General features: G+C 38.4%; 1 protein-coding gene across 7 annotated transcripts in view; it reads left to right on the top strand.

Annotated features, from left to right (window-relative positions):
- The window catches only part of Nf1 (neurofibromin 1), a 263626-nt gene that overhangs the window by 108276 nt on the left and 142443 nt on the right, over window positions 1-12907 (top strand). For all 7 annotated transcript variants that reach the window (XM_050128878.1, XM_050128876.1, XM_050128877.1 and 4 more), the window contains 5 exons: window positions 399-580; window positions 1069-1280; window positions 6832-6993; window positions 7226-7329; window positions 9531-9666. In XM_050128878.1, the coding sequence (XP_049984835.1) occupies window positions 399-580; window positions 1069-1280; window positions 6832-6993; window positions 7226-7329; window positions 9531-9666 (796 nt within the window). The remainder of the gene's footprint in view (window positions 1-398; window positions 581-1068; window positions 1281-6831; window positions 6994-7225; window positions 7330-9530; window positions 9667-12907) is intronic.

Raw genomic sequence — 12907 nt, 5'->3', positions numbered from 1 at the left:
TCTAGGACAGCCTGGTCTACAAAGTAAGTTCCAGTACAGCTAGGGCTACCCAGAGAAACCCTGTCTTGAAAAAACAAAAACAACACAATAAATAAAACACAATAAACAAGACAATGTCTAAACTATTTGGAACATGAATTTTGTATGCTAAATATTAAAACTGACACATTTAACAGGAAACCTTGCACATCTTCTCTGCCTGTGTCATGAAGTGAATTCTGTACTTTGTCAGGATAAAACAATTCTCACAGCATCTTAATAATGAACCACATTGATGTCTTAGGCCAAGATCAGAAGACCATGGACATGCATATTGTCACATGATCACTCAGAATGTGTGTTTAGCTTTCTGGTTTGGGTGGCCTTCACTTTGTAAAGGTCAGTCTTTGTATTTCCAGGTACTTCACACTATTCATGAACCTTTTGAATGACTGTAGTGAAGTTGAAGATGAAAATGCACAAGCAGGTGGCAGGAAACGTGGCATGTCTCGGAGACTGGCATCCCTGAGGCACTGTACAGTGCTTGCAATGTCAAACTTACTCAATGCTAATGTGGACAGTGGACTCATGCACTCCATAGGTGAGATCAGATGAAAGCTACATGTAACATTGTCCCAGCATGGTAGTGCACTACTTTAATCCCATCACCCAGGAGCAAGAAACAGAAGGATCTCTAGGAGTGTAAGGCCTGTCTGGTCTACACAGTGAGTTCCAGGCCAGTCAAAGCTACACAGTGACTCTGTTTCTAAAAAAGAAATACAAAACCCTAGAGAGTTGGGCCGGAGACATGGCTTAGTTGTTAAGAGCCCTGGCTGTTTTTCTAGAGGACCTGGCTTTAATTTCCATCACCCATATGGTGGCTCACAATCACTTGTAACTCCAGTCCTAGGGAATAGATAGTGCCTCTTGGCTTCCATGGTAATCAGGCACTCATGTAATGCCCAGACATGAAATGCTTACAAAATACATAAGATTAAAAAGTTAAAACATAGAGTTGACATGACATGTAAAAAGAAAATTGCTTCAGACAGTCTCTGTAGTAAATTTGTATCTAATTGTTCCTGTCAGGCTTAGGTTATCACAAGGATCTCCAGACAAGAGCTACGTTTATGGAAGTTCTGACAAAAATCCTTCAACAAGGAACAGAATTCGACACACTTGCTGAAACAGTGTTGGCAGATCGGTTTGAGAGACTCGTGGAACTGGTCACAATGATGGGAGATCAAGGAGAGCTCCCTATAGCTATGGCTCTGGCCAATGTGGTCCCTTGTTCTCAGTGGGTAAGTTTACTGAGACAGTAGGGAAATAGAATGCCTGGCATATAGCCAGTGTTTCAAAATAAGTTTGTTCATAAATGTTTCTTCGGTGAATTTATAAAATGTAAGAACTAGAAAAAAAGTATGCCATTCAGAGCTGAGAATGAAGCTCAGTTAGTAGAATGCTTTTCCTAGCACCACAGAAAATCATTTATGGTCGTGCATGCCTACAATTTCAGCACTTGGGGGTGGATCAGAAGTTCAAAGTCCTCCTTGGTAAGACAGTCTCACAAAATAAATGTGGGCCAGTCTGAGCCATTAAACTTTTTTTTTCATCTGTAGAGAAGGGATTGGTATTCCTAGGCCTCTACTAGTGTTTTCTTTTTTTTCACCCCAGTGAAAAAGCCCATTTAATCACCAATATAAAGAAAATGTAAAACCACTGATGTGATCTCATATCTTTATATTAGATAAAGTAATTAGTAAACATGATTTTAATTGTTACTAATGCTAAATCTTGTAATCTGAGATTTATGATTGTTTACTTCCTCTGCCTTATAATTTAGTTTTGACTTATTTGCATTTGAAGTAGTACTGGATGTGGTGGCAAGTGTTTGTAATTCTAGCACTTGGGAAATGGAGGCAAGAGAATCAAAAATCAAAGGCGTCCTTGGCTACATAACAAGTTCAAAGCCAACTTGAGCTACATAAGAGCCTGTTTCAAAACAAGATAGACTGGTAAAATACTATAGACATATGGTTATTTGGTCTCCTAAATTTATTTTGTGTTCTGGCAATTGATACCAGGGCCTCATGCATTTTAGGTAAGTACTTTATTACTGAGATGTACCCTCCACCCATAAAAGACAACATTCTTAATAACACATGCTAAAACTTTGAGAAAGCTTTTGTTCATTTCTGTTTTAAAAAGTCATGTGCATCCCTGTGCTGTTGCCTCTCCTTTAATCTCAGCACTGGGGAGGCAAAGACGGGTCTACATGGCAAATTTCAAGCCAGCTAGAGCTACAGAGTGATGCCCCCCCTCTTTTTTTTTAAAGGTCATGTGGTTTATCTGACCAAAAAAAAAAAGACTTTAATAAGAGTAACTTCTAATTACTAAGGTATTCTTAGTTTATGCTTAAAAGCTGTGATGGGAGGGTGAGAAACTGGAGAGATGGCTCAGTTGTTAAGAGCACTTGCTGCTTTTCTAGAAGATCTGGCATGGATTCCCAGCTCATGGTGACTTGCAGCTTCAGTCCCAGGAGTCTGGGTGCCCTCTTCTGGCCTCCCTAGGCAGAACAACCACTCACATAAAACTAACAACAAAAAAATGAAGAGAACTTACCCATAAAAGGGGCTGGAGAGAAGTTTTGGTGATTAAGAGTGCTTGGTGTTCCAGAAAAAGACTAGAGTTCACATCCCAGCACTCGACCCGACAGCTAATAAACACATGCTTACTGCCTCCCAGAGAGCTGATGTCCTTTTCCTGCCTCCATGGACACATTCCCACACGTGTACCCATGCACACATGAATTGAAAATATACATTTAAAAACACGTAAATGGGGCTGGAGAGATGGCTCAGAGGTTAAGAGCACTGGCTGTACTTCCAAAGGTCCTGAGTTCAATTCCCTGCAACCACATGGTGACTCACAACCATCTGTAATGAGGTCTGGTGCTCTCTTCTGGCCTGCAGGAACATATGCAGGAAGACCACTGTATACTTAATAAATAAATAAATCTTTAAAATAAAATAAAATAAAAACACATAAATGTCAAACAGAGGCTGTAAGATCATGTTTCTTGTATCTAAAAATAAAACTCACGTTCTTTTTTGTGGTTTATAATCACAACCTAATCTGGGCCTGCCTAATCTCAGCCTCCATCTAATGCTGTCCCTTCTATACTCTCACCACTTTGCCTTTCTCTGTTTCTGCCCTCAAGCACCCTTGCTACTGCAGCTGCTGATTTTTAAGATGTTTCTCTGATTTTTCTGCTTGAGTTTAGTGAGACATAAGGTTTAGACTAACATGAGCTCTATTCTCTTCTCAGAGTTTTTTTCTTTTTGTTTTAAGATGGAAAAGGGCCTCTCTGTCTTTTGGTTTGCCTGAAACTCTTATGTCGACATTCGTTTGCCTGTCTATCAAATGCTGGGATCACAGGCATGCAGCTTAACATTTGGCTTATTTATCATTGCAATTTTATACCCATTGATTAGCAACACTCCTAAATTATCTTTTTCAAGCTTAAAATTATTTTATACATCTTCAAATGTATCATAAATATCTGATTTTTTGCATTTACCAGCATAAAACATTTCATAGTTTTCTTAATCAAGATCTGATGATGTAGCCTAGTAGAGTTCTTGTTCAGCATGTCTGAGAGCCTACTCTTGATCCCTAATACAAGAAAAAAAGTTGATTTGAGTCAAAGAAGCTTAAATTTCTTTTCTCTTTCTTTCTTTCTTTCTTTCTTTCTTTCTTTCTTTCTTTCTTTCTTTCTTTTGTTTTTTTGTTGGTTTTATTTGTTTGTTTGTTTGTTTGTTTTTCGAGACAGGGTTTCTCTGTAGCTTTGGAGCCTGTCCTGGAAGTAGCTCTTGTAGACCAGGCTGGTCTCGAACTCACAAAGATCCACCTGTCTTTGCCTCCTGAGTGCTGGGATTAAAGGCATGGGGCACCACCACCTGGCTTTTATTTTATTTTCTTACAGTAAATATTTCTGAGCTTTCTATTAAATGACTTAAAATACTTTTTATTTATTTTCTTTTTTGGAGATAGGGTTTTTCTGTGTAGTCCTGATTGGCCTGGGATTCACTGTGTAGAACCAGAATATAGTCTCAGACGGACAAAGATCCTCTGCTCCCCTATTGCAGGGATTAAAGGCATGCACTACTACACCTGGCCTCAATTACTTAAATTGTTTTTTGAGATTTTATTTATTTTTATTCTGTATGTATAAGTATTTTGCCTACATGTGTGTTTGTGTACCATGTGTGTGCAATGCCCAAAGACCATAAAAGCCTGTTGGATCCCCTGAAACTGGAGTTAAAAATGGTTATAAACTGCATGTGGGTGCTGGGAATTGAACCCGGGTTCTGTAAGAACAGCAACTGCTCTCAACTGCTGATCCATCTATCCATTTTTTAAAATTACTTTTGTTCTTTGAAATTTTCGTGTTTTTTTTTCTTTTTCATTTTACTTTTTTTTCTTTTTCAAAACAGGGTTTCTTTGTAGCTTTGGAGCCTCTCCTGGAACTAGCTCTTGTAGACCAGGCTGGTCTCGAACTCACAGAGATCCACGTGCCTCTGCCTCCCGAGTGCTGGGATTTCTTACATATAAACAATGTCTCTTAATCATATATACCAGTGGTTCTCAACCTTCTTAATGTCTCAACACTTTACCCCAACCTTAAAATTATTTTCTTTGCTACTTCATAATAGATTTTGCTACTGTTGTGAATCAAAATGTAAATATCTGATATTCAACCCCTGTGAAATGGTTGTTTGACTCCCAGAGGAGTTGAGAACCACTGGCAGACACCCTTGGTTCCCCACTCCCTTTTTTCTTCTTTTTTTAAAGACAAGATAGCGATATGGCTTGGAACTCTTTTTTAAAAACAAAACGGGCTGGAGAGATGGCTCAGTGGTTAAGAGCACTGGCTGCTCTTCCAGAGGTCCTGAGTTCAATTCCCAGCAACCACATGGTGGCTCACAGCCATCTATAATGAGATCTGGTGCCCTCTTCTGGCCTGCAGGCACACATGGAAGGAATGTTGTATACATAATAAATAAATAAATCTTTAAAAACAAAACCAAAAAAAACCAACAAACAACTCAGGACCATCCACATTAGTTAGAGCGTCTGAGGAAGCATGGGTACCTTCTAACAACATTTTTTGTTGTTCATGTTTTGTTTTGCTTGGGACTCTTACGTAACTTAGTCTGTCCTCAAGTTTATAATCTCTGCCGCCACTTTCTGGGTACTGGGATTACAAGTGTGTTTTACATTTGGTAAAACTTTATCTAAAGGTGAGCAAAAAATTAAATTATTACAAAATTGACTATGTAAATACATGCTTTAAAATTCAGTTGCTCAGAATTTTTAGGATTTAGGAAAAGCGATGAGAGTAGAAAGACATTTCACATGGGGGCTTAAAAGCAGCAGCTGCTGGTGTTTCTCCTTTCTGCTGTGCTAAAATAGAAACCAGCACATCGTGGTGCTAGGCAAGCCATCCACCACCAAGCTGTATCCCAAGCCCAACCACCTCTGATTAGTCCCTCAATTCTTGTTCTTTTTACTTCACTTCATAATGGAGGGTAGGATTTGATATTATGTCAAAGATGGCTTGTGTAACTCTAGGGTATAAAGCAGACACTGAGTCTTTATAATCCTCTGGCTTCCGGGGTATTTGTGGTCATGGTTACTCAATCTTTCCCTTACTACACTGTCTCATTCTTTTCATCCTGGGATCAGGCCAGGCAGAGGAGAGGGCTTAGGGCCATGGGGGCCTTTATTACTGTTTAAAGGTTGAGGGTTCTTTTTATTATAGCTACCACTATTCTGTCTCCTCTTGATGTTGGGTTTAACTGTGAATTACAGTTTTATCAAATGTATAAAACACTCTTACTTATTTGTTAGAGTTTCTAGTGCTGTGATGAAACACCATGAACAAAAGACAAGTTAGGGTGAGAAGGGTTTATTTGACTTATACTTCAACATTGCTGTTCATCACTGAAGGAAGTCAGGACAGGAACACACACACAGGATCCTGGAGGCAGGAGCTGATGCAGAAGTCATGGAGGAGTGATGTTTACTGGCTTGCTTCCCGAGGCTTACTCAGCCTACCTTTTTATAGAACCCAGGACCAACAACAACAACCATGGGCTGCCCCCCCCCCCCCATTGATCACTAAATGAGAAAATAGAAAATGCCTTACAGCTGGATCTCCTCGAGGCATTTCCTCAGCTGAGACTCCTGCTTCTGATGACTCTAGTTTGTGTCAAATTGACATGCAAAACCACCCAGAACGTACGTACACACACACACACACACACTTCTATAAGGAACAAAAGGTAGTATCATACAAATAATAGAAAGGTTAACCCAAATCCTAACTCTTCAGCTGTGTGTAAATATGACCGAATGTTGGGATTTGAGTATCTAGCTGAGGCCTCTCTCTGTCCTCCCCTTTTCTGATTTTTAAGCAGCACTTTAGTTTTTATATTTTTGTTGTTTTTCTGCCTTGGCCATGATGTATTTAATCAATTCTAAGAAACCAGTCTGTTCAATCTCGTCCGCACATCAAAGTGAACTCTTATTTTCGTGATGTGATTAGAGCCAGATCCTGAAGTCTTTCTGTCTTCTGGTAAAGCCCCATCTCTCATCTTTCCCTCAGTTACTCCTTAGTGGTAAGAGCTATTATAAACAGGTTTAAAAAGTCACCTATCATAGACATATGTAAATTTTAAGAGTAATTATCACTTACCTTGATTTAATGGGTGATTTCCAAATTTTAAATCTATCTTTAAAAAAAAAAAGGAAACTTATTCATACAAATACAATTTTGTGTGTTCCCAGGATGAGCTGGCTCGTGTTCTGGTTACTCTGTTTGATTCTCGGCACTTACTCTACCAGCTGCTCTGGAACATGTTTTCTAAGGAAGTGGAATTGGCAGACTCCATGCAGACTCTTTTTCGAGGCAACAGCTTGGCCAGTAAGATAATGACATTCTGCTTTAAGGTTTGTATCATTCATTCTGTGTGTATGTACGTACTAGAATTGTCAAGAAGCTGTTATATACAGAGTGTGTTAGATTGATTACTTTTTCTATGCCAGCTGTTTGGGTCTGTGTCTCACTGTGCATTTCCTTAGGTATACAGTGCTGCTTACCTACAGATGTGCCTCACTGTGCATTTCCTTAGGTATACAGTGCTGCTTACCTACAGATGTGCCTCACTGTGCATTTCCTTAGGTATACGGTGCTACTTACCTACAGAAGCTACTGGATCCTTTATTGCGGATTGTGATCACATCTTCAGATTGGCAGCATGTCAGCTTTGAAGTGGATCCTACCAGGTTTGCCATCTTCATAGTTGTTCCCTCCCTGCTCCTGATTCTACATGAGGCCACCTTAATGTTCCTGTCCAAGACAATATGTCACTATATAGCCAAAACTGTTCTTGAACTTATAGTCTTCTTGCCCCAACTCTGCAGTACTGGGGTTACAGAATGTAACTCTTAAAATTGTTTTTTTTAGTTTTTATACAAAAATTTATGTGCAAATACATTCTTCCTTAAAGAATAAAAAACACAAACAGGTATCATTAAAGGCATCTTTGAGTACCACGTATAGGTACTGTTCTGGTTTATTCTGGTTTATTAAACATATGTAATTGTAGAAGATATATATTGTAATATGATTGTTCAATTTGAAAGGTACCACAATGAATCTGTGGTTTACAACTTAATTCTTTTGATTTAGCCATGGATCTTAGATCTTCTATGAAAGTCTATGAAGATTAGTCTTAATTCTTTTATATTGCTGCATGGTATTGTATAGTTTAGCTCTGTGAATACTTATCCAGTAGCATAGCTCTTTGGCTTTTCCATGACTTCCTTATTGTTGTTTTGAGACAGGGTCTCACTATGTAGCTCTGGGTATCCTGGAGTTCATTCTGTAGATCAGGATGACTTCAAACTCTGAGATCTGCCTGCCTCTGCCTTCCAAGTGCTGGAATTAGGGCATACACTGCCATCATCTTTTAGCATTGTCTTTTTTTTTCCTTTTTAATGATAGATTTATTTGTTTGCTTATTATGTATACAGTGTTCTCCTTGCATGCCAGAAGAGGACACCAGATTTCATATAGATAGTTGTAAGCCACGATATGGTTGCTGGGAATTGAACTCAGGACCTCTGGAAGAACAGCCAGTGCTCTTAAACTCTGAGCTATCTTTCCAGCTCTAGCATTGTCTTTTCTATACTCATTATTTGCTGTAGAAATTACTTTTCTAAATGAAAATGGGGCTTTTTGTTTCTTTGCTTTGTTTTGGTTGTGTTGGTAATTGTACTCAGGTACTTCTGCATGCTTGACAAGCACTGTACCCCTAAGCTTATCCCCAACCTTAGCAGGAATCTTTTTGTCACTTATTTTATGAGAAGCTATTAGTGGTTCACCGTTGACAGCAAAATATAGCACAGATTGTTTGCTTTGTATAATTCACCTTTACCTCTTCACTCATATTTCATATTCACTCTTTGCTTTCAGCTCCTGGGAAATACACATATTTAGTCATCTTGTGAGCCCAATTCTTCATTTCTCACCAGGTTCAAAATCAAGAAAGCAAGAGTATATGGCTATGGCTGAATGATAAATCACTTGCCTAGTAGCATGCGTTAAGGCTTTTGGTTCCCTCCTCAGCAACACAAACACACACACACAATCTAAGAAGATATAGGAAAGGGAGATGTCCATAAATTATTTCTGATAAAAATGACTCACGATGGGCTGGAGAGATGGCTCAGTGATTAATAGCACTTGCTGTTCTTGTAGAGGATCTGAGTTCAGTTGCTAGCATCCATATCAGGTGGCTCACAACTGTCTATAGCTGCAGCAAGGTGTCTCCTAGCCTTGGAAGGCATCTGAACATGTGGTATACACTTACACAGATTCATACACGTAATTAAAAACCTTAAACACTTGGTGAAAGGGACTTTAGATTTCGGGAGCCCTTAGTCGCCTTTACTCTTGAGGCTGAGGCCTACTCTGACAAGTCAAGATTTTAAGGTCAACGTTCCCATGTTCACAGAAAGAAAAATTGCTTAAGAATGCTAAAAGGCGGGCTGGAGAGATGGCTCAGTGGTTAGGAGCATTGCCTGCTCTTCCAAAGGTCTTGAGTTCAATTCCCAGCAACCACATGGTGGCTCACAATCATCTGTAATGAGATCTGGTGCCTTCTTCTGGCCATCAGCCATACGTGCAGGCAGAGCACTGTATATGTAATAAATAAATAAATCTTAAAAAAAAAAGAATGCTAAAGGGCTACGGATGTAGCTCAGTGATGGGATACTTATCACACAGCAAAAGTTGGGAAGAAAAGAAAAGGAATACTGAAATTGATGTGAACCACCAAAAATGGTGTTATAATCACTTCTCTTTTTTTCTTCCTTTTTTCTTTTCAAAATAAATTTGTTGTTTGAGTCGGGATTAGAAAATCGTGTGAAGAGTGATTTTGTTTCACCAATCATGCTTTGGTTTTACCTTTCCTTTGTTGCAGGTTAGAACCTTCTGAGAGCCTTGATGAAAACCAGAGGAACCTCCTTCAGATGACAGAGAAGTTCTTCCATGCTATCATCAGTTCCTCCTCAGAATTCCCCTCCCAGCTTCGAAGTGTCTGCCATTGCTTATACCAGGTATGCTGAGAGTTTGAGATTGCCACTCTCAGTCCAGAGCAATCAAGAAGATCCTCATTCTGTGCACAGTCAGCTGCTGGCCGTCATCTTCATACATAATACATTGTGGGGATGGAGAGATGGTTCAGTAATTAAGAGCGCTGACTGCTCTTGCAGTGGACCCAGGTTTAGTTCCCAGCACCCTCATGGTGACTCATAACTCTTTGTAACTCCAGTTGCAGGGGATCCAGTGTTCTCTTTTGATCTCCTTAGACCCCAGGCATGCACATGGTATAATTCATACACATAAGATAAAATACACTAAAAAAATAAAATTTTAAAGAACTATTGTTAGTTTGGCTTTGAAAGAAACCTCACATTTTCTTTGGAGACATTTAAAAAACTTTAGAGCAAATAAATTAATTTTCCTTGTGTTGAAAGTGTTAATCTCACTGGTTGAGAATAAGACCATAATCACAATTTTGAGCCAAATTTGAAACAATCTTTAATTAAATACTGTCCAGGTCCATCCCAGGCTTCCCAGGAAATGGCCATTAGTCACATTTTGTCAAAACCTATAAAGGCACACCCATAAGACCACTGTATTTCCTATCAGGTCCAATCAGGGGCATGTGTGTATCCTGATACACTCCCTCCCTGTGTACCTCCTGTCTACATCCAATCAGGGGCAAGCATACTTCCTGACATATTTCCTGCTCATGTACCCACATGTGATCAAGCATATCTGGTTCAGATGGTTCAAACAAACATAGGACAAATGAGAACTTATTCTTAATTGTCTTAACTGCAAATAGAACCCTTAAAATGCAAGGTAAATATTTTTCCTGCTTGGGTCTCCCATTAATTTGCGAGGTGCATTGTTCTTGTTCTTGTTCTGATTTCACAGAAAGCAGCTTAAGTCAGTGAGTGCACTGAAGTGAGGTTGTGCTTATCTTTTGCCTAAATCGCTTAGAACATCTTTTACACTTGAGGCAAGTTTGGTTTTTTTTGCATTGCGAATGACTTGATCTGTAATTTTGGTTTCTGCTTTAAGAGATCATTAGTTTTGTGTCGTGTTTTCTCAAGGCAAACTAATTGTGCTGTGTATTTTATATAAAAGGCTACTTGTATGATATATTCCACCATCATCCAGTAGCTAACAGATTTTCTAATACTGTCATAAAAAGTAGTGCCCTGAGTTTAGATGTTCACAATGATTACTTCCATGCTAAGAGAAGAAGGCCTATGTTCTTCTGTAGCTTCTGTTTTTGATTTCATATGCAGTTTTAGAAGTAGTTTAGTTAGTCCAAGGGAGAGCCTATAAATGTATATTAACTTAACAAACAGGAAAAAATACCATGGGGCCAGGGATTCAGAATAAGGGTGCAAATAGGGAAAGAATTTACACATTTACCAAAACTATGTATATCTCTGGTTTTGCAGTGTCACCCCAACCTTTTTATTTATTTTTACCTTTTGGCTTGCGGCCTCAGTTGCTTAGAGACATTAACATCATCAGTGAAATCATCATTTTAAAAAGCTGTGTGAAGCTGCTGTGTGAATTTTTTCTCCATTGCTATTTTAAAAGACGTATCTGCTATGTCTATAAAAAGAAAACTTTGCATACATAAATATATGATAAAAATACAGTTAGCATTAAGTTTCTGGGTGTGTTATGACTTTACTGCCATTTCGAAAAGCTCTAGGAAGCTTAGGGGAGCTCCACACAATTTATCCAGCTTAGAAAGTGTGAGCCTTGCTAGAGAGTGGTTAGTTATAATGCAAAGCTTCATTGTGTTGATTGTCCTAACTTTACCCTTATGTTTCTCTTTAAATTTAATTCTATTATTTTCTTGTTTGTAAAATGAGGCTGACAAGAAACAACACACACTTAAAAATATGAATCACATTGATTTTCAGAAAACAAATGGGTTTCTGAAACGATAGTTGCCTTAGTTGGTTGAAGATGAATGAGGAATGTACCTGAGTACATGGTCTGTCCTAGTAGAATTTAATAGAAACTCTTCATGTGACTGTCCCCATAATGAAAAATGTATTTATATCATCAGCAAACTTGGACACCAGTTTGAGAGCATGATATTGTAATGTAAAAAGAATGGGACTTGACACTTAGTAAGCACACAGGAGATAATTCATGAAATAAATTTTTCATTCCTACTACCTAAGTAAGGATGATTCTTGCCATCCTTCCTAATTAGGCACAATGAGAAATGAAGACAACAAAGTGCTGCCTGGTGGCTTACTACCACTGTGTGCTGTGCTGTGCTGTGCTGTGCAGTGCAGTGCATTGCCTTCACACTTGAATCATCACCTTAAAGCTTCACAGAAAAACAGAGCAAATGTTACACTATGCATTATTTTGTAATGGGTAAACTTCATGCAGACTACTGTGAAGCAAAGCTTTTGTTATAAGTTAAGATTTTATTTTTTAATATCTAAAATTTACAGTGACTTAGTAAAGACAAAGATTGAAATAAAAAAGCTTCAGACTCAATATGTTTTCCATTAAGTCTTCTTCCTAACTTAGCTTTCCTTTTTGTTAGCTTTTGTTTTTATTCATTTTTTCCCCTCTTTTGGCTTTTATTTGCCCTTGTAACTTTGGCAGTGACATAATGGTACCCTTGTACTTTTATGCTCTGCTGGGAAGGATGGGAACCCATTTTTCTTTTTCTTAGTAAACATAGCTCTTGCTTTGGGGATCTTCTGGGGAAAATTTGAAAGCTAAGTGAGTATATTGCTAGCTAAATTTTACTGGAGTTCAGATCTGGGTCTTTCAGCTCTTTTGTATTTTGTAATCAGCTCAATTTACCTGCCTTTATTTAGAAAAGATGGTTAATACTGTATAGGAATAGTAGTTAAGTGTAATTGTCTGACAGATTTGTAATTAAACTATTTTTTATCATTGATTAAACCATTTTTATTACATACTATTTCTTTTCCTTCTGGTAAGTTTGGAACAAAGAGAACATAATCCTTAGAGTGGGTATTCAGTTCTGGTAAGAAATCAGGAAACAGCTACTGTTATTTTAGTAGACATTGTCTTTTGTGGTATAGCTTCTTCTCCAGATGAGAGTGTACATGTGTGTTAAAGCTATAAATGGGTAGTTATATCTCCTAGTTGAAAAAAATCCTGCATATTTACATGGTTGTACTTTTGAAAATAGCATTAAAGTCTGCAGCAAAGATCCCTGAAATGAGACCTTCTGTTGCCTTACAAAGCTCTGCCTCCTTGGCCTAGGAT

The sequence above is a fragment of the Alexandromys fortis genome, unplaced genomic scaffold (genome assembly GCF_014885135.2).
Source record: "Alexandromys fortis isolate MF-2015 unplaced genomic scaffold, M_Fortis_MF-2015_v1.1 scaffold_80, whole genome shotgun sequence".
Taxonomy (NCBI): Eukaryota; Metazoa; Chordata; class Mammalia; order Rodentia; family Cricetidae; genus Alexandromys; species Alexandromys fortis.
The sequence above is the reverse complement of the archived record's forward strand: the minus strand, read 5'-3'. Positions and strand labels throughout refer to the sequence as shown.